The 21,794-nt window shown below is 43.7% G+C and overlaps 1 protein-coding gene, 1 non-coding gene and 1 pseudogene across 3 annotated transcripts; all 3 read right to left on the reverse strand.

Moving 5' to 3' along the window:
* Positions 1-1,091: 1,091 nt before the first annotated feature.
* LOC103651883 (uncharacterized) lies at positions 1,092-5,587 on the reverse strand. Of its 2 annotated transcripts, none has more exons than XM_020550687.2 (6): positions 5,417-5,587; positions 5,120-5,214; positions 4,951-5,048; positions 4,755-4,864; positions 2,418-2,507; positions 1,092-1,222 (listed from the first exon to the last, which is right to left on the reverse strand). In XM_020550687.2, exons 1-5 carry the CDS (start codon positions 5,423-5,425, stop codon positions 2,478-2,480), a joined length of 342 nt encoding a protein of 113 aa, XP_020406276.1. In that variant the 5' UTR covers positions 5,426-5,587; the 3' UTR covers positions 1,092-1,222; positions 2,418-2,477. The 2 variants fall into 2 exon arrangements, with proteins under 2 accessions (XP_020406276.1, XP_020406277.1); XM_020550688.2 differs by having other exon boundaries at positions 5,482-5,581.
* A 698-nt stretch (positions 5,588-6,285) lies between these two features.
* LOC103651884 (uncharacterized) lies at positions 6,286-15,132 on the reverse strand (annotated as a pseudogene).
* Positions 15,133-21,149: 6,017 nt separating this feature from the next.
* On the reverse strand, positions 21,150-21,221 carry TRNAM-CAU (transfer RNA methionine (anticodon CAU)). Its single transcript has one exon. It is a non-coding gene; the product is annotated as a tRNA-Met (tRNA).
* Between the last annotated feature and the right edge of the window lie 573 nt (positions 21,222-21,794).

A 21,794-nucleotide genomic window follows, 5' to 3' on the forward strand; every position in this document is an offset into this window, starting at 1 on the left:
CACAAAATAGGTTGCTTATGAAACACTAAAATTAAAAGAAGACAATGCATATTAGTGGAATGTGATATTTAGAACTGACACACAATAATTGATGTAACATAGGTTGCTCATTTATATACAAAATACAAGAAGTTGAGTGTTGTGACAACTATATATTCTTCACATGCATCTTTCAGTTATTTGCTAATGTTCAAATCAACAACAATATGTTTTTGTCAAAAATGTACAAAAGAACCTAAATATAGGTGTTGCTACTTTGACAAACAATAAGGCAAATTGTGCACATATACAACAGGCAGGATGTATCCAGAAACACGTGAAATGCTTAGGGCTAGAAGAAGATTACCGTGTGACGTTTTACTACATAGGAGCAGCTGGCTCAGGCATGTTGAGCTAGCTTCTTCACTGTTGAGGCCATGTTCTTGCCCTAGTGCTCGGCAAGGGCAAGTTTGGTCTCACTGGATTGTTTGATGCCATCGTCAACAAAGACGCCACCGCCACCAGAATATGCATTCGGTCCTGCATCAAGAGGATCCAGAGGAAACTGTAGCAGCAAGGAAAAAATTTACCGATCTTTCATTGGAATTATTTCCTAGTTTTACAAATTCTTGGGCTTACAAACAAAGAATATTAAACAAATAAATTTTAGACAAGCAGCCATCAAGCATGTATTTTATTAATGAAAAATCCATAGTAGTTGAAGGAAATATGTGTTGTCATCTTGACATATCTAATTATATTGATTCTATAACATTTTGGTATACCCAAAAGTTGAATTTCATTCTCATAGCCATGGTGGGAGGCTGAGTGCATGCAAAATAATGTCACAATGGTTGTGCTTGCTAACAGAAAATATGAAAACAAATGTGAATTTCCATCCCAATCTAATTCGAAAACATATATAGGAAAGATGAGGTCAAGAAGTCTTGCGTGGAAGCAACCAATATCTCACCATTCTTAGGAGTACATAAATTATTCTGAACCTGTAAAAGCAATAAAAATAAAAAATATCAGCTATCAAAGTTGTGCTAAGGTGCTAGTACATAAAAGTAAATTTGCTCAACTTAAAAAAGAAGGAAAGCAAATGCTACCCCAATGAGCATAAGCGCTTCAGTGCGAGTTTCCTCCGTCTGAGGGACATGCAAATTCATTTCATCTCCATCAAAATTAGCATTGTAAGGGTTTAGGGTTTATTGTAAAAGCTCTTCTTCTACCGCTTCACCTGGGACCAAAGCACAATCGAGTAACAAAACCATATCAGTTGGAATGGGGTTTTGAGCAGAGAAGGCGACAGCAGCACAAAGTTGCACAGCTGCATGGTGGTGCACTGCATGCACTGGAGGGCGATAAAGTTCAGAACCTAGGCTAACTGTTTGTGCTTGTTGGCATTAAGAAATAGCAAGATTACTCTACAGGTTTTGTAGCATGATAAAGAGTTCCCATCTGACTACACATAGGCCAGTGGAAACAGGGCCGCACATAGTCACACACACATAAACAATCAGCAACATTGTATCTCCTACCAGGCTACCACATACCAGGTTCCCAGATGTGACTTAGAATTGAGTTGTTACTATGGGAATTGAGTTGCTTTTATTACAACAAATAAAATCCATGTGCCACAAAAAGCTCTAAATATTACCGTTTTCTACACAGACAACAATCCAAACTCAATTCATTGGTGCCCATAAGGCGCTGCTTCCTGATGATGCTAGGAAGGGGCAACACCTTAAATCTTACAAGTACATGATATGGCTGAAAGTATTTGTTTAATTCAGATTTTATCCCAAAATACAAAATGGAAGGACAGATGCACATCGTTGCTAGAACGCTAAAAATATCAGTTTAAAGGATCTGTAGAAGATATTTTTTTAATTTTCTCCCAGTTTGGTCTAAGTTCTGGTCATGAACACCATCTACGACATGTTTGCATGTACCAATAAAACATATCATCATTCATGATATCCAAAACAAAGTATTGAGACCTAAGTATTTCAATTTCTCCAAGTGTATAAAATCTCCTACAGAGATCAATTGAACACAACCCAGTCCAACAATTAGCATAATAAATATAAAAAGACAGCCCACCAGGACAAATTCCTAAATGAGCTCATTGTGCAGTATGAATTTGGCAACAAAGATAGCAGATGATCTAGAGAAATATCCTACTGCATAGATGAAAGAAGATATAAATGTAAACACATTGTACAAGACAACATTATAAATTTGTGTCCCGTACAAGAAACCAAGGCAAGACCAACACAAACAACAAAACACCTGATTAATTATCCAACATCCTAAACAATGAAGATCAGTCAATCCATGTGTGTACCTCATGACTTCAAATACTACCAGTACCACGAAAAGAGTAGTCTGAATAACAACATAAAGGTGATTCATGTCCTGCTGAAGGATACCTTTCCAAATTGGCCAATTGGCGCTCCATTCTGCATCTTTGAAAATGATCTTTCTGCATTTTATTCTGGGTAGTATCTGCAAGCCTGCAACTGCAATATATGCAATGAAGCATTTAATATTCAGATTGGTTCAAACTCAGGTATTCAATATATCATTCCTGTAAACTGGAAAGCTACAACATGTGCAGATACAATGAACTGTACTATGAAACAGTGCTGATCATTCCGAAGTCAAGAGTCAGGAGATCACTTTTGCAGCTCTAACTCAACCAGAGGTTAAAAAACACTGAAAGTCTGAAACCTAGTGCATTGTAGACAGAGGCATCATTGAGTTTTGCCGAAACAAATGCTACACAAAAAGAAGGAACATGACTTAATTTACTAAACATGAGAATGGCAAATAAAGGCTACATGAGCGTATGAGCATTTACTTATTCAAGCCCAAAGCTGGTAGACAGAGAGGAAAAATAAAATGGACACCCTACTAACATAAATCCAACGGCATCATTGAGTTTTGCACGCACACACCAAAATCGGTACCTATACTCTACAACAAACTACAGAGGGAAACAGAAACTCAGGTATTCAGGACCAAACACAACTAATTGGTATGTGTATTTTTTAGCAGCCATAACCTTCCAATCCATCTATATGACACTTATGTTAAATGTAACTTACTAATAAGAACGGAATGAACGGTGGCAGTTCTATGATGGCTGGCTGAATCGAGAAGAACATGGAACAAAAAGGAAAGGAAGATGAATGGTGAATCCCACCTCCTGCTAGCTCTAGCTCCTAAAGCTCGTCAGTCGACGCACGGACACGGAGGCAGACTCTAGCTTGTCTTCAGTCAAAGATCATCGCCTCGCTTCCTGCTACCACCACGACGCAGTAGGTCTTGTGGTGCCCTACGTGCCCTCCGAGCACCACCACCGCCACAGCAATTCCCTAGCCGTGGCGCAACAGCTCGCCGCCGCTGGCGGTCGAAAAAAAGGAGATTACAAAAAGCTACAACCTGGAGGCGATGATCATCTGCTATCTTTCAGCTTGAGAAGATTACACATCTTGGGGACATAGTCGGTGCAGCGCTACAGGGTGGCAGAAAAGGTCAGGGCGCCGCGGAAAAGAGTGCCATCGCCCCCGCCAGGAAGCCCATGGACGTGGACGCGGACTGGGAGCGGGACCTCAGCCCAACGGCGGTACACGCGGCGCCCACTACTCCCCACTCTGCTGAGCGCCCGCAGCCGGCGCCCTCACGCTCACGCGGCTGGGCTTGGCGCCCGTGCCCGTGGCCGTGGCCGCCACTTCCAAGCTCACAGCTTGGCTCGAGCAAAGAGGTGAGTGATACGCCCTGCGCGCGACCTGTTCAACACGAGAAAGGAGCAGATCTGATTCAACAACCTTTTCATTTTCTCGTGTATTCAGACGAACAAGAACAGAACGGAACTACAAGCGTGTATCCATCGGGGGGAGAGAAACTTCGTGGAGTCCTCCGTGTCAACGTAGTGGCTCTCGTCGATGTGGTCGAACTCGTTGTCCAAGTCCTCCGTCGCCGCGTCCGCCGCAGACTTGAGGTCAGCGATGTTGCTCAGCGACGCGAACGCCCGATCCCTGGGGTTTAGGTTCCCCATCCGCGCGGACCGCGAGAAGCCGGTCGTCAGCTTGCCCGGCTCGCCGATCGAGTACGTCCTCCGACTGCTCGGCGTCCGTGGCTTGTCCGGCATCCACCGCTGCGACGCCGACCGCGGCGTTCCCTTCTTGCTGCTGCCATTCGGAAGGCGTTGTTCGAGGCCGTAGCCCGGCGCGAGGTTTTCGGCGACCATTGCGGCGGGGGGGCGGGCGGAGGGCGAGCGTAGGCGTGCGGCGCGACGCGGTCGCGATGGAAACGGAGGTCGGGCGGGGCCGCGACGGAAACGGAGGTCGGGCGGGACTGTGACGAATACGGTTGCCGGGGGATGGAGGCGGGATGGCGTGCGAGTGTGGTTGTCGGCGAGCTTTGCGGCGGGGGAGGGTGGAGCGTAGAGCTTTGCGACGAAAACGGCTGCCGGAAAGAAGAAACGAAGGTGGCGAGGTTATCGGGGGCGGGTGCGAGGTTATCGGGGGCGGGGGCGGTCTACAGACCGCCCTTAATGTAGTACAGATAAGGCAGTTAGGGCCTATATGCTAACAACCTTCCTCTATTAACTAAATGATACACAACTATGTTGTGTGTTCGAGAAAAATAAAGAGATTGAAAATTTTTAAGGGACTAAATCACATTATATCTCGATTGAGACCTGATGATAATTAGCTAATTACCAATAACTAAGTGTACCTGTTCTAGAAAAAAATGAGTACCTTCATTGAATTAATCTCATATATTTGTCCTTCAGTAGATTCAATGTCTAAAGCTTGGATACAAGCTTCTGCCACCACAAGTCTACTAACTTCCCCCACAAGCTTGTCGCCTAGTAGGTATGAGGTGTTAGAAGAAGCAAAAATCTTATCAAAACAAAAATGTCATCATAAAATGCAGGTGAACAAAAGAAATAACCTTTGCCTATGACTACTGCTCGTCGCTCCCCAGTTGTAGCTTTAAGAAGTGTATTAAGATCATATGAAGTGTAGGGTCCATCTGTTAATCTTCCAGGCCTGCAAACAGCTTGTATCATGTCAGAATAATATATCTATGATCCCACCAAAAAACTTTTCTGTGAACAAACCTGAATACATGATAATCGTGAATGGTATTCCTGAATTGCGAACAAAGTCTTCTCCCATCTTCTTGTACTTGAGCACACCAAACAGATTCATGATGCTGAAAAATACATAGCATGATTGCTCAAGGACCAAGGTTAAAGTTATGGAACATAAAACTGAGTGGTAATACAAATACCAACATGAAAGGCAAAGATACTGCCTGACAAGAAGTTGGTTGTGAAAATTGGCTAATATACGATGTTTATAAAACAAAGATTTACATGTAAAACATGTCGTGCATATTGTTTTAGAAGGGTAACCTTTAGCATATGATGTCGTGAAGTTCAGCTGTAAATACCCTCTTCAGAATCATATAGTATTATACCTCCATGGTATCTCATTGTATTTTGTAACACCAATAGATGACACAAGAACCAGTCTCTTGATTGTCTGTGGCAAGGCACTTACAAGATTTCTGATGCCATTCCAATCTGTCACAAAAATATGTGTGTGATCAGTGAACTAAGACACTTTCTCACCCATAACTGTTATTGTTAGCTTGTGTAGGTGATAAACATGGATATCTATGGCTACTGATATGCATCGACTTAAAATGACTAAACAGGTTTATTTTGGACTTTTTCTTCTTATATAATGATGCGTAGCTCTCCTGCGCGTTCAAGAAAAAAATGACTAAGCATACAGGTGTGCATGATTTGACCAGAAGAATGTACATAATGAACGCATAAATAGATGTTTAGAGCTCAAACCAATAAATAACTCATTAGGCCTCTGTATCAGCTAAATTTCAGCCTTTTATTTGGTTCATTCTGGAATTGAAAGTTCCTATGTTCCATCAAGATTGTCCTTGCCCAAAATTCTTTTGTCTGGATTATCTAAATAAGGGTGAAGTGCATGTTCTTCTTTATCATTGACTGACACCTTGGATGAAAGTTTAACTTCGACTGTAGAATAACAGGCAGTACAAACCTACACGTTCTGGAGTATTCTCTCCATCCCAACGTTTAGATGGAAATGCTGTAGTTCCAGTACAACATATCACATGTGTAACTCCCTAGAAAAGAGACCCCTATATTTTGATTTATTCAATCATTGCAGAAATAGATAGCCCAAGAAAATAGACGAACTGTATAAATTCATAGAAAAAGAAGGGACCAACCTCAAACATTTATGGATCCAAATCATTAGGATTTCTCGTGTCCGCTTTGTAAACCTGACATGAAAGATAAAATTAAATAATCCACGATAGGTCGATAGGTGTACATTTTTTCTTGGAGACAACAGGTGGGGGATGGAATGCTGAATATCCAGATGTACCTGCAGTACACTCTCATCCTGCTTGCCAAATAGTGTCAATGCCTTTTCTGGATCTCTTAGGAGCAACCTTGACTTGATGTAGAACTCCTGCAGGCAAGCCAAGCAACAGCATGTCAGCTTAGCTCCAGTTAATCATACTGTCGTGATAACAAGCGTGCATCAGTAGTGTCTCGATTCAATTTGGAGCACCACAGCAGCAGATTCAGTGAATGGATATTTTCATGAACAAAAGTCGGGTTAACATCAAGCGTACACACGAGAATCACAATCAAAGCAATTCAAAAGGTAAAAGTGGAGTAAAAGCGAGAGAACAATTTTGATAGAAAGGTCCAACGCGCCTAACGCAGGCAGTTAACTTATGGAAACTCAAACTTGAGAGAACTCCAGATGACGGGGAATTCGGTAATGGCGACAAAAATCAAGGCAGCACCGACCTATTTCTCCGGGAGGGGGAAAATTTTGGGGATCAATCGAGAAAGAAACGCCTAGAAAGAAAAAAAGCATCACCTGCTGGGCATGATCGCCGTCCGTATCGAACGTGCCGTGGTACACCACGTAATCCAAGTCCGTCAAGGTGCAGCCGACGTCGAAGAGTCACATCTTATAATATTCTTCAATCTAACCAGAGTTCACCTAATACTTCTGCTCATATTAGCCATTTTTTTTGGATCCATATTTCTGGTAAGTTGATGGATGTTTGGTTGGATTTCTGCAGTTGGAGCTAAGGTGTGTATTGCTAGTTAGACATTCTGAGTTCTAGACATTTCCATCTATGAAGTCTTCCTTCCAGTGATAAATCATTCTATGCCTAACTTTATTTTGAAGCTGTCTTTAACCTATATGCCATCATACGATGGTGCAGGTTCACTATTATTCTTGATTTCAGATTTTTTAAAACGATTGGTTCCTAGTAGGATGTTTTACTTGAGCGTATGTGGTCATATTTTATATTGTCCAAAATTCTCAATTTCTGTTAGGGCCCATACTAAATTACTAATGTTAGTCTAGTTCTTGGATTGCTTCTGATTGTACTTTGGTATAACCCCCTTACTCAATATGGCCATTCTTTATCAAATTCATCATATTGCACAGTTCCTTTCAGTAATATATTAGGCATTATGTATTATTATCAGCAAATGCAACTTGCTAACCGTACCTCAGGGTTTATCACTCGACCATGCTGACGAAACTTACCTCTACTGCTCTTTTCACGAGCATGGTCCCTTTCAGTTTTCTCCCTCCAACGACCATCATATGTACAACACAAAAAGGCTATCACATCCTAAAACATACATGGTATTAGTAGGATGAAAAATGTCATAATTGTGAATAAATAAGATACTTGAAACATGATCGAAGCGAAGATGCACTGGAACATACTTCCCTCCAGTCAACAAACTCTTTTTTGTAAATGAAGATCCATCTCTGAATTGGCATATCTATAAAGCTCCATCTAACTAAATTGGAATATCTAGTCTAGAAAGCTATAAAATTACTCTAACTGAACACTCAACGTCTAAAACAGACTCCATCAGACTGCACACAAAAAATTGAGTGTACAACAACAAATGTATCGGCCAGATAGAAAACATGATTGAATTTCATGCTTACATAACTATTTCACAGCTCTTGTAAGCAATGACATAGGGCGAAATCATGCAAATCACTAAACCAAATCACAGATCTAGGCATTTTAGGAAAATACATGAAAAGCAGAGCTACCTTTCGACGATTCAAGCCTTCTTCTACGGTTGGACTGCAGCCTCCACCCGCCAACAACGACGGTGACTCAGGAAAGCTCCTCCATCGCTGGTGCCAACCTTCTATCGAACGACCGGATCTAGGACGGTGTCCAAATCGTCCATGCCCCCGCGTGCCGAGACTGTTGGAGCTACCCCTTCCCTCGCAGCCACACTGACGCCGGACACCAAGTAACTGCCTCCTCCTTGCTCACCAGTTCACTGACAATGCCGGTAATGGTAGAGGAAGAGCAACGACTGGATATGAGGAGTGCCACTCACACCACATTTGCGATGAGGAGGGGGCGAGATCGAGATGGGATTAAAGGGAGGGGGCGGACCTTGGCGGCGATCTTGGGCGGGAGGGCCCGGGTAACGCGCGAGCGGGGCAGGGGGAGACGACGGTCGTCTCAACGATGTGGAGGATGGACGCGGTGTCTGTCGGAGCAGGTTGGGGGAGTGGGTGCGTCGCTTTCCTCCTCCAGGCCTCCACCCTCGCTCTCGCTCGCTCATCGCTCGTCGTCACCGCCACACCAGCGGGGAGGGGGAAGGCGAGACGCGGCGGGCTAGGGTGGCCTAGGGTTTCCCGTCCTCGATATTTTTCAGTGGTTGTAAGAGCCGCAGCGGGGGTGGCGGCGGGGATGGCTCCTGGGCTATCCGCCAGCGGCGTCGTCGTGTAGGTTTTTAGGTGTGTGTCGGAGCAGGGTTGGGGGAGCGGGCATCGCGAGCGGGGCGGACGCGACGTCGGGAGGACGGGGCGCGGCACGCAGGGGAGGAAGGCGACAATGTCGGGATGGCGGGCGGGGATTGCGCGGATCGCGGCGGCCGGCGGGGATTGCGGCGCGGGGATCGCGGAGGGCGCATGGGCGGGCGGGCGGGCGTCGGGAGGCGGGGGCAGTCTACAGTAGGGTCTTAATAGTTAGTAGAGATAATACAGTAGTATCATCGTGATGCATGTTTAATTGTTGTCTTTAAGCAAAGTGTACGCGCTCCATAAATAGTAAGAGATGAGTGCATGTTCCCTGTACGACCCAAATCACGTACGTACGGTAGGTACGACGTGTCGTATGTACTTGGATCTGATGACATATACGGGCGTCGGTTAATTAAGGAACAAGCAAGAGGAGCACAAACCAGACCTGGGCCGGGCTCCGCACTGCTGCTGCTACTTGATCCACCATGGACGACATGGACTTAATGATTACTGCGGAGAAGACAGAAGAGAGGGAGCTAAGATGCGTACGCCCGTGTACGTGTATCAGCTGAATCTGGTAGTACATACATGATTACGGCTTGCTTACAGGTCGACGGCGCCATGATTGTGTCCTCCATCCCGCTGCACTGCACGGCCGTGTGCCATAGAAATAGATTGCACAACAAGTTTGACCTGTGAGATCGAGGTGAGGCCGCGCGCGCGCCTGAAACCACACGCTCCATTGCCATGCATGCAGTTAACACTAGCTTGGCATGCATCTGTCAACCGCGCATGGAAAATTTTTGCTGCAGCCCCTCACAAAAAGAAGGATACACACCACCTGTAGGTCCACTAGGTAATGTTTTAGTTGTGTTATTAACCTGCGGGCGAGATCTATCCTCTTTTTTGTGAGGGGCTACAAACATTCTGGTTTGCAGTCGGACTGCAACAAATTTTTTTCCACCCGGCATGCCATGCAGTTAACACTAACGGACACCGCGACGAAGACGATCGACTTACTACTACTACGTACCGTTGTCCGTCCGGGCCCCGTCTGCTGCGATTAGAGACCCGATCCTCGATTCTCCGCGGGGAATTCCTCCATTAAGGACGGGGGCAGATAAGTTTATTCTCCCACGGGGATGTAAACGGGGAAAATTCTTCTCCCGACGAGTAAAAGGGGATGTGGACGGAGACGATGACGGGGACGGGGAAGCATTCCCATCCCCGTTCCCTGTGGGGACCCATTAAACCTGCACGTGACTATGTTTTCATGTACTAGTTAATGACAAAAATAAACAATTACTTTATCAAGAGATCAATCAATGTATAAATTTGTTTATTTGACGTACATATAATGTTTTCTTACATCTAACAATATGTATGATTGAAAATGTTTGATGTATGTCCTAATTTTAATTTAAACGAAGACGGGGATCACCGTCGTGGATTTATCCTCGCGGCGAATGGGGATGTGAAAGAAATATCCCCCATGAGCGTTCGTGGGGATCCTCTCGGGGGAATTTTTTTCGTCGCGGAAACGAGTATGAGGAGCTATTCGCCGACGGGGAATTCCCCATTGTCATCCCTAGCTGCGATCTTAAGTAGGGCTGAGCATTCGATCTATTAGGGTAATTCGTTTCGATCTATTCGTTTTTTTTAAATTTCGGGTTTTGGAAAATGATAACCAAAATTTTCAAAATAGTTTTAGAAACCGAACCCGAATAGACCCACAATTTCGGTTTGGTCACCGAATAGACCCGAATAGTAGAGAGACTAGTATTTTTTTGTTAAAATATATACAATGAATAATTTATTGGAAGTAATATTATTACAACAAGTGACTATAAAAATACCATATTAAGATATATATACTATCGTTAAGATGATATCATAATTTTTAGCTAATAAGTTTATACATCATATAATAAAATCATCACATATTAAGAGGTTTTTTTATATTTCGGGTTATTCGGTCTATTCGAGTTTTAAAGATTAGGAAACGAAACCGAACTCATACTTCGAAATATAGCACGTATAGGAATCAAATCCGAAAATCTGAATAAACCGACAATTCAATCTATATTATATTTACGTTCGGTTCAGGTTTAGGTTTAAAATACCCAACTCTAATCGTGGGGGACGGGGCGATAGTACTGTGAGACCACCGCAGAGTAGGCAGCCATCCATACGCATACATATTGCGGCTGTCGTTCTCCCGGCATATATATATACTAGGTGAGTGCCCGTGCGTTGCAACGGAAACACATAATACCCACGGTACTGCTATGAGAAAAGGTTTCTTAATACATTTGTGATCCTATTCATACATAAATTTTGTTATTTTAATCTAGTTGTTTCACCACTATATTCCAACCATCAGTACCATTCATACTTTTATATATGATATTTAGGTACACGTGTGTTACTACGATTTTTAAATGAATTACCTTGTAATTGATTCAAAAGATCCATAGCAAAAGTACGCAAGCTTACCAAAGTTTAAGGTAACTTACTCAACAACCAACCTTCATCATGTGCTTTAAAAGTTAAGGAATTAATACATAAGAAAAACATCATGTGCATTACAAGTTAAGGAATTAATACATAAGAAAAATATCATGTGCATTACAAGTTAAGGAATTAATATATAAGGAAAACAAAATAGGAACAAGAATAAAGCATGTCTGGTTGCATATCTAGATTTGTCAAGCGCATAAGAAAAACATAATCAACCAAAAGTGAAATACTAACATCCAACATCTTCACCATCCTCATCCTACCATTTGTCTAGTCAACCTTCAAGAACACAGGTCCTTTTTCAGGAGCCTTGGTCACCAACTGCTCTCATCTTTCTTGTTCTGGTAGCATATGGTTCTTGGGACAACAATTGCTTTGCACTCCTGCAAATAGGAAGGCCAATACAATCAAAATCTGAAATGCTTCATTCAACATGTATTAAATAGACAACATCAAACAACTCGAGATCAAACTCGCAGGGCGAGTCATCTGAGCCCTTAGCTGACAAGTTGAAATGGCCTTTAGGCTTTAAGTTCTGCTTCACACCCTTGGCGTCAGGCAGCTCTATCATCAAAAACACCCTGCCAGATCAAAATTATACAGACAAACCAAGTCGCATCAACCCAAATCTAGAAGTACCCAGGAAATTCGATGCCATTTTCTGTAGTCATTAGAGTAACACCAATATCATTAAGCATGCAAAAATCAAAATACAGAAAGTCATTAGCACAAGGAGTAACTTTATAATGTTACAGGTGTCCCAGATTAATGACTCTAAATAGAAATTATTAACAAGGGGGAAAAGTTGTTCAAGAATATATCTGGAGATCAGAACAAGAACCAACAAAATACAATCCTATGTCCACACTAATTGTCTCATTTCATGAGAATTTTTTTTAAAAAAAATTGAATGTGGACAAAGCAAAGAAAAACCAAACATATACAATGCACATATTAATAGATCAGGCATGTGAGGTAGTTATGTTAAGAAGGAAGATAAAATGCTCACATTATGGTAGCCCCTTTAAACCATCTCTCATGAATTAAAATTAAGTAGAAGAATGAATCAAATAAGTAGCTGAATTACCTCACATACAATGTCCCAAGAAGCAGAGAAACCATCAGTTGAAAGGCGCCAGCTTCCACGCTGTGACTCAACACCATTCTTTCCATCAGATGATCCAAGTTCAAGCAGTTCATCACTTGTCCTCATCAGACTCGTACCTATGGCGCTTTCTCCTATTCCTCTTTCTCCTTTTATGGCTGCTTCCAGTCAACATCAATATCAGGCATATGTGAAATTGAGAACCCATAATTCCGAACCAATGAGTAATCATCAGCCTTGTGAAATTCTATTTTGTTATGAGAGAAAAAAAGATTCACAAGAATCTCCTGATTTGCATTCTTTCGACAATTCACAGAAAATTATCCAGGACTGAATGCCTACCCACTTAAGCACACCAGGTAATTCTGTCTCCACAAGTTCCTTCATGAGAGCAAAATGATCAGCATCAGTCAAATGGTTTACGCCCTTCAAAAGTTCTTCCATTTGCCCCCATTCTTCGTGTTGTTCTTCATCGTTCATGAGCCGCCAAAGTTGTCTACCCTTGGCAGTGACACAGTTCAAAAAGACAAGATCATCAAGAGATATGTGATCATAATGTCCTGATAAAAGAACTTCAAGCCAACAACACGGGAATGTCAATTCCTTGCACTGCATAGTAGGATTGATGAGCTTGCCTAAAGAATTTAAGAAACCAAGAAGCCTTTCCTCATCCAGATGGATAAGAAGATGCTGGCAAAGAGAAGAGAACTGCTCGTCCATCAAAAAATCTTCAACCACATGCCATACATCTTTGGAATTCTCCTCATACATTAAGTATAAAAATTTATCTACAAAATATTCTTCATCGATTTGCAGTATTTCACCATCTTTGATAGAATTAGCAAGCTCATCAGAAGACCAGAAATCTGGGACATACTCTAAGAAATTCTCCACTGTCTCGAGAACATCAAGATCACGAAATAGTGAGGCTTGGTAGCAACTACAGCCGGAGATTGCCCATGTTTGCCTTTCCACTCAAGTTCTTCCCAGCACCTGTCACAATTTACAAATGCAAACTGCAAAAGTGCCTTAGCTCCCTTTCTATGTGTGGATTCCCCAGTAACAGCAAAGTGGCCAAACCACTGCATTATCCTGTTTGGATTTCCTGCAGATAGTCATAGGGGCATGTAAATTGTAAGCGATGAAAGCCACCCCAAATAGCATCTCAACCATTCCTGTTACATGGCAACAATTCAACAGGAAATATAAAATATCACACCTAATTATTTGACTAAGGGACTACTAAAGCAGTTAGGACAAAGGGGCAATGAATCGTGCTCAGGACAAAAGGCCTTACAGTTGTATTAGATTGCTTAATATTACTTTCAGATTAGTAATATATATAATATTTGGTCTAATTTTTAATATTTATATATATAGTTAAGGCGTCGCTTCGCCTTACTCCTTTTCGCTTAAAAGGTAAAAAGGGGTGCTCGACTTAACTCGCCTTAATAACTATGAATGTGACATTCCATAACTTTCCAAAGTTTATATATAAGCCTATCTCAAATTCATGGGGTGAGAGATAGAGATTGATTATATAGATTTACATGCTACTTTTCTAATGTACAACTTATAGCACACTCTTCTACTTGCTTCTCTATTGCATAAATGTAGCGTATAACTATCTCTCTCATATAATTTAGGATAATATACAAATATATTACATAGACAAATATATTAACTTAATTATTTTTGTCTAAATTATAATTATTAGAATGGAATTCAATTCCCACGAAACAAACGGGGCCTTATTAGAATGGAATTCAATTCCAAGGATCCAAACGGGACATTACTGATTTTGCTGGAGACTTAAGTAAGCAGGCATAACATAGGCTGATAGGCATCTGTAAATAATGACAAGAAGTTTCATGCCAAGCTCCAGCACTACACGAGTACACGCCTACACCATACTCAGAGATGTAGGCCATACCTAGATACACTTAAAAATAGGCCAAGAGACAGATATGATGTAGTTGTCACTGAAACACCATTTCAGTTTCCTTCTTGTACACAGCAGTGTGTTACTCATTTCCATAATACTATGTTAGCAAATTACCATGACATAGTCACTGAGATAGGCTATATGTGGTATGCCATTTACAACATAATAGTCCTTACAGACAGCACAAGTTCAAATTGAGACTATTGAGTTAGGAGCCTATTTTATACAGGTTTTTTTGCAAACATGTTTCAAATAAGCAATTATTTGGGCGTATAAGTAAAGCAAAACAAGATGTATTTAAGTAACAGATAAAAATACAATCAGTTTTTAGCTCTTAGGAAAATTACCTCGGAAGAAATCCTCCAGTATATGGCCTTTTCTTGCTAGAATAGACCCAACCATTCTGGGTTTCTTATCGAAAATCATACGCAGCAAGCGAGCAGCGACATCACGCCTGGAATTCTTCCTCTCTAAGAGATCAAGAAACAGGTCCCTCTGGCCACAGTCACTGAGCGAATGGACCAACGAGACAGTGGCACAGAGCCACAGCCGAGCTTCATACATGCCTGCTGATTTTGTCAATGACTTGATTATGGACTCAACATTGTGACAAAGAGATCTCCTCCCTTCCACGGCAACTGTATTAACACTGTCGCATTCTGTCGGCACTTGCAAAAAGAGTTGAACCATCTTCGGAGTGAAATTTCTCACCAGAAATCTGGAGCGAAAACAAGCGAAGAATCACAGCATGCCGAGCGATGGCGTCATGTGGCGGGTTGCACCCGTCGTGGTGACGGAGGGCAGCACGGGCGCCTCGCCCCAGCCGACGGCGCCGCTGCAGAGCTCGACGCGCACGGCGACGTTGGAGAGCGCGGCGAGGCGCGAGGCCGCGATGGTGAAGGGCGCGGTGAGTGGGACGCGGAGCGGGCGCGCGCCGGCCGCCGACACGTCCACGGAGAAGGTCTCCTTGAGCGCACGTTGAAGCCGAACGAGCCCATGGGGGAGGGCAGGGACGAGACGGCGAGATGGCGTGGAGGCGGGTGGTGGCGGGCTGTTGGCGGTGGATCGGCCTCGTTGAGTGTGAAGTTGCCTAAAAGGTTCCCTGAATTATATACGTCTAAAAATTAAGTTGATCTTTCCATGTCCTGTCAAATACCTGACGAACTTGTGAAGAATGCAAGTGCGATCCAACTGATGAAAGATTCCCCCCACTCCGCTAATGATGAGAAAAGGGCCCAGATGTTCGCCATCAGCACCAACTCTACTCCGCTTATCTTAGCAACTACCATGCATGATTTGCTTCGACCTCATCATTGGTGCAGTGCAGACCAATTGACAGTTCATGGATTGGAGAAGGACGCCTCTAGTCCTAGCTTTAGGTGGCATCCGAAACTAACACTAAAAGACCCTATATTACTACAAGCTATTCTTTGAATACATTCAACAGAACCTACTAATGAAAAATGCAAAGCTGATGGTGTCAGCTAACCAAATAAATGTATAATTTATTTTTAGATAGAAAATATATGCATATAATTAAATGGTTACGCAGCTTACCAAACAATTGCACAACGATGGAATAAAAATGTAAGAGCGCAGTTCAGTGTCATGCACCAAACCTGTTTTCTTGGCATTCATGCCATCCATTTCTGTCAGTAGCTGATTAAGCACTCTATCAGCCGCACCTCCAACATCAGCCACACTGCTTCCTCTCTGCAACATGTGTTAATATCTGTTAGACAAAAAACATGACACCACAAATAAATAAAGAGCCAAGGTGAGACGTGTATAGACCTGGGAAGCAATTGAGTCAAGCTCATCAAAGAAGAGGACACAAGGAGCAGATTGACGAGAAGAGGGGTGAAGCCATGACAGCAAATTACCTATCGAGGAAGAGGGCCACCTTGAGGGCATAGCAGAGGCTGGACTCCTGGTGCAAAACTAAGCTTTAAGACACATTAACAATACCATAATGAAAGGTTCTTATGAAATAAAATGCAAGATCCTACAGGGACAGACAGAAATAACGAACCTCTGTCTTATACAATGACTCAAAACTCTCAGACAGTGCAACAACCATTATCAGCACTTCAGGTCGATCAGCAAATGCAGTTTGCAGATTACAAATTACCTGCAGGTAAACACAAAGGCAACATAATCTCAATGAGGCCCACGCAGTAGCCGCAGTGCTTGCCGGGGCAGTCTTCGTGGCGGCTGTCTCGGCAAGGGCACAAAAGTGGAGAATACAACACAAAGTAAGTACTCTACCCACATCGCCATGAACTTGGCCCAGGCTGTCGAGCGTGACTCCAGCGAGTTCGTGCAGGGAACCACGAGGCGCTCCTTTCCGACACAACTGACCTTGCTTGTCGCCTCTACCCGCCCTGCCATCCCTAGAATGGCGGTGGCGGCGACACCCACATGCCCTTCCTGTCCGCGCACAGATCCGAAGACTGGGTGTGGGGGGAAGAAGTAGCGGTGGTCGAAGACCTGCGTTGAGGCGTGTGGGCGAGGATGGCACGGAGGGGGACGCCGAGGCAGGGGCGAGGGCAGGCTGGGCGCCATCAATGGTAGTCAACACCGAGCTTGGAATCACGGTCGGGGATGGGTGCGGTGCACGCGGGGAGAGGATGGGGGGCACGTTACTGCTGCAATCGCGGTCGGGGGAAGGCGGGGGCACGCAGGGGCGTTCGTGTGGACGGGGCGGGGCGTGGGGCATGGGCCGTTCCCTCGCATCGCGCCGTAGGGATCTGAGGCGGAGGCGAATGCGGATCTGGCGTCGATGACAGGGGCTACGGAGGCGGGGCATGGGCGCGCACACAATGATGGCATGCGGGGATGGCGAGCGGCGCGCCAACGGCGAGATTGGCGGGGGATGGGGGCGAGGACGGAGCATGTGGGCCACGGACGAGAGGGCGCAGACGCCGAGATTGGCGGGGGATGGGGGGCGAGGGCGGATCGACGGTGATGACGGGGAGCAGAAGGGAAGAGGGTCCGCGACGCGATATGGCAGAACCGTGCGCCATGCGGTGTTGGACGCCTACACTACTCACTTAATTAGTAGTATATATATATATATATATATATACGGCGCTGCTAAAATGCACCTGGGTGCATTCTCTATATTGAATGCACCCAGGCGTAAGTCCTGTTTCGCGCGCCTCCCCGCTCCCGCCGCCGCCGCGCGCATCCCTATCCCCGCGCCGCCGCCGTCTCCTCCTTCTTCCTCCGATCCTCTAAACCTAGATCACACCGCCGTCGAGCGCCTCCCTGTCCTCGCGCCGTCGCGCGCCTCCCTGTCCCCGCGCCGCCGCGCGCCTCTCTGTCTGCGTGCCTCTCCATCCCCCGCATTAGGTGGGATTGCAAGCCCGCATTATGTGTGATTGCAACTGTTGTATAATTTTACTCAAATATCTGTTAAAAAATGTAAACAAAATGATTGCAACCGATGTTGTGTTGTAATTGCAACTGCTGGTGTAGTGTGGATGCAACTGCTGAGTTGCTCTTATGTGATTGCAAGTACTGAATAACTCTGAGAAATTTTGTTAAAAAATATGATTGCAACTGCTGGTCTGGTGTAATTGCAACTGCTGGTCTGGTGTGATTGCAACTTCTATATAACTATGTCCAAAAATCTGTTAAACAAACAAGATTGCAACTACTAGTCTGGTGTAATTACAACTGTGGGTCTGTTGTGATTGCAACTTCTATATAACTATGTCCAAAAATATGTTAAACAAACAATAATTGCAACTGCTGTCTGGTGTATTTGCAACTTCTGATCTGGTGTGATTGCAACTTCTATATAACTATGTCCAAAAATCTGTTAAACAAACAATGATTGCAACTGCTGTCTGATGTAATTGCAACTGCTGGTCTGGTGTGATTGCAACTCCTATATAACTATGTCCAAAAATCTGTTAAACAAAACAATGATTGCAACTGTGTCTGGTGTAATTGCAACTGCTGATCTGGTGTGATTGCAACTTCTATATAACTATGTCCAAAAATCTGTTAAACAAAACAATGATTGCAACTGCTGTCTGGCATAATTGCAACTGTAAGTCTGGTGTGATTGCAACTTATGTGAAGAGGTTGAGCCGTTCGCGGAGGAGCCGTTCACGGAGAAAGAGGGGCGGGGGCGGGAAAATGAAAAGGTTCTGTCCGGAGCGTGCGGGAGGGACGAAACCGGCCTGGGTGGAACGGTTGGCTCGGACCTGACACATAGGTTCGGCCTGGGTGCATTCTCTATATTGAATGCACCCAGGTGTAATATATAAATACAGTATATATATATATATATATATATATATATATATATATATATATATATATATATATATATATATATATATATATATATATATATATATATTTGTGTTGCGCCTGCGCCCAACTCGCATTGCGGGCCGGACCATATGCTGGCTTCCCGGCCGTCCTTTTTCTCGCCGGACTCGAGGTTGGTGTGTGGGTGGGTGGTCTTGTATGCGGTGCGGTGCGGCGCGGCGGATATACGTGCGTACGAACGCAAAGTTGACATCCTTTGCCAATCCGTCACACATGCTGATTTCTTCTCTTTGTTTGTTTCTTTGACCGATTTGTCACGCCTATTCTTTTTTTATGTCTTTTCTATAAAAAAGAAATAAGAATTGTTTCGAGGATTTTATTTGCCGCCACAGGATATATATAAGGTGCAGATCACCCATGCATGCTGTACACGGGTACATGCGTACATGCATGTATCTTGTGACCAAGCCACGTAGTCCGTCTGATGTCGTCCCTCTCGACAGTTCATGCCGTAGATCCCAATCACGCGTGTGCGCTACTGGCCTACTGCTAATGCAGCATATATACTGAACGCGCAACAGGAAATAGATAAAAGTTCGACGGTATGGTCTAGCAGTCGTTGGCTCAGCGGCTGTCAGATATAAGCTTATGTCTGATAGATTGTTCTTACGGCCGTCGGAAACTTCTTTTTTTTACTGTTGTGACGCTGGCTATGAATTTATATTGGTTTCCAATGAACCATTTTTTTTCCTTACCCATGCACACTAGCATAAGTACTGTCCTGGCTAGGGCATGTGCATATATATTGTGTTGCCGATCGAGCGATCTTCATGAGTGAACCATAATTGCTCAAAGAAAATATGTCACCCATTGTTCTTGCTTGATCACCTGGATGGATTACTTAGACATGGATTTCCATTTTCTAATGGGCCTTCATTAAACTTTTTACCCACCCTGAAATTATCTAATAATGCCTCTAGCTAGAGCCCGTTGGAGGAGCCGAGCACCATGATAAAAGTTTTTTTTTAAAAAAGGAAAGCTAATTTAAATTACAGCGAAAAAATATCAAAAAAGAAGAAAAAAAAGAATATCAAAGCCAAGTTTCGATCTTGGGACCTGTGGGTTATGGGCCCACCACGCTTCCGCTGCGCCACTTTGATGTTTATTGTACAATTTCTCAATCTTGTTTATTTGTAGACAGTTAGATTCGAGGAGTATTTTTTGTCCAGTGTGCGATGCGTCCCGTGTTTTCTCGTGCTTCTCCTATACGTGTCAGCAGACAATTCTCCGTCACGGGTGCTGCAAGGATAAAGACATCCATGTCCCCCATCCTCGCCAAAACTTAAACTGAACAAAAAAAAATTTATATTACAAGAAACATCTGGTTTGAGTTTGCTTTTTTTTGTTTATACCATCTGCGTGTTAAGTCTTTAGTAGGATTTCTTTTTTTTCTTCGTTCGTCTCCGTCTGTGAATCCGACGAGACTAAATTCTTCTCATCGCCGACTCCATGGAGACGAAACAAAGATCGATCGGCGGCTGCGTAGATTGCGTACAGACAAAATAAATTTAATGTTTTGTGAGTTAAGCTTGCATCTACTGGAAAAGGGGGGGAATTACTACCAAGGATAGTAGTAGGCTTTTAGTGCGAAGCCTGGGCAACAGCCCACCCTTCCCGGGCCTGGGCTGTCCGCCCATGAAGTAGGCTTTTACTACCATCTGCATTCTACTATATCCATATGCATTCGACTATATCCCAGGCCCACGAGCCTCAGCGGTTGCGTGGCCCGTCTGCTGACCTCCTCCGCACTCCGCTGGCCCGCTTCCATTTTCTCCTTTTTTCTTAGTATATAGTCCAAACAAAATTCTCTAAATACGAGCTGTGTGATTGTTTAATTATTAACTTGTTTTTTTTTCACTCACTCGCAGGATAAATTTCTTAGCAAAAGTTCAGACTCTATTAAGTTATAGTAATATCTATAATGCAAGCACCTTACTTTAGGTGGTCCAATGAACCGGGGTTTTTTTTGCCTGTAGCATAAGTGCATGTATCATATATGTTGTGCCGCCGATCTTCGTGAGTGAATCTTAATTCTTGAAAGAAAATGGTCTCGTTGCTTGATCTCCTGGATTACTTAGACATCGCTAGATTTGAAGCTTTCCATAACGACGCCCGAGATACCTCAATTCACTCTTCTCTTGTTGAGACATAGCGTAGACACTCACATGCCGTAGTTAACATGTTACCTCTAATCGATTGATCCAAAACAAAATAGGCCCGGCTGCTCAACGTGTGTCTTCTCTCCAGCGACCAGCAGGACTGCTGCACAGATCTAATCAATCGATCCCAAAAAAAAATTACGCCGCCTGTTCAAGTGTTCAGCGACCAGCAAGATTGCACAGATCAGAAAATAAAAAAGAAAAAATATCAAAGCCAGGTTTCGATCCTGGGACCTGTGGGTTATGGGCCCACCACGCTTCCGCTGCGCCACTTTGATGTTTGAAGCCAATTTTGCTGCTATGTTGAGATATAGGTATACGTGCTGAAGGGTTTTCGTACCGCCGTTTTCTCTCCGCCCCTGGAATCAAACTGAAGCGAAATTCCGTGCGTGGAACAAGAGGAAAGGGCAGAGGAGACGGAGAGGCATGACGATTGACGAGGATGGACGGCTGGGGGTGAAACACCGACTGTGAGCGGCGGGAGGAAGGAGACGATAGATAAGGGAGGGGTTTGGAGAGAGCACTTTCTCCACTGGAGTTTTGGAGATTGAAGACATGTCACACCTCCTCCACAAGTAGGGATGACAACGGGTCGGATTCGGATCGGATATTGAAAATATCCACCCGCAGTCATATCCACGGTCATAGATAATATTCGCCCGCGACTATATCCACGGGTAGAAATTCATATCCATATTCATGCCCATCGGGTTTCGAATATCCATCGGATATGATAAAACCATTTTCAGCAATTGAATAGCATAATTAATCAAATTTCTTTCCAAGTCAACATCATACACAACTTAAAATTGAATAAAAATTTAAATATACATGTCCTTCAATAAGAAATA

The sequence above is a fragment of the Zea mays genome, chromosome 3, assembly GCF_902167145.1.
Source record: "Zea mays cultivar B73 chromosome 3, Zm-B73-REFERENCE-NAM-5.0, whole genome shotgun sequence".
NCBI classification, from domain to species: domain Eukaryota; kingdom Viridiplantae; phylum Streptophyta; class Magnoliopsida; order Poales; family Poaceae; genus Zea; species Zea mays.

Bases quoted from the DNA above. Each gene is read 5' to 3' on its own strand.
- LOC103651883 (XM_020550687.2), bottom strand. The intron at 5,049-5,119 runs GTTTGTTCACAG...AGCTGTTTGCAG, and splicing joins CACGATTATCATGTATTCAG to GCCTGGAAGATTAACAGATG. The intron at 4,865-4,950 runs GTTATTTCTTTT...CATACCTACTAG, and splicing joins AGCAGTAGTCATAGGCAAAG to GCGACAAGCTTGTGGGGGAA.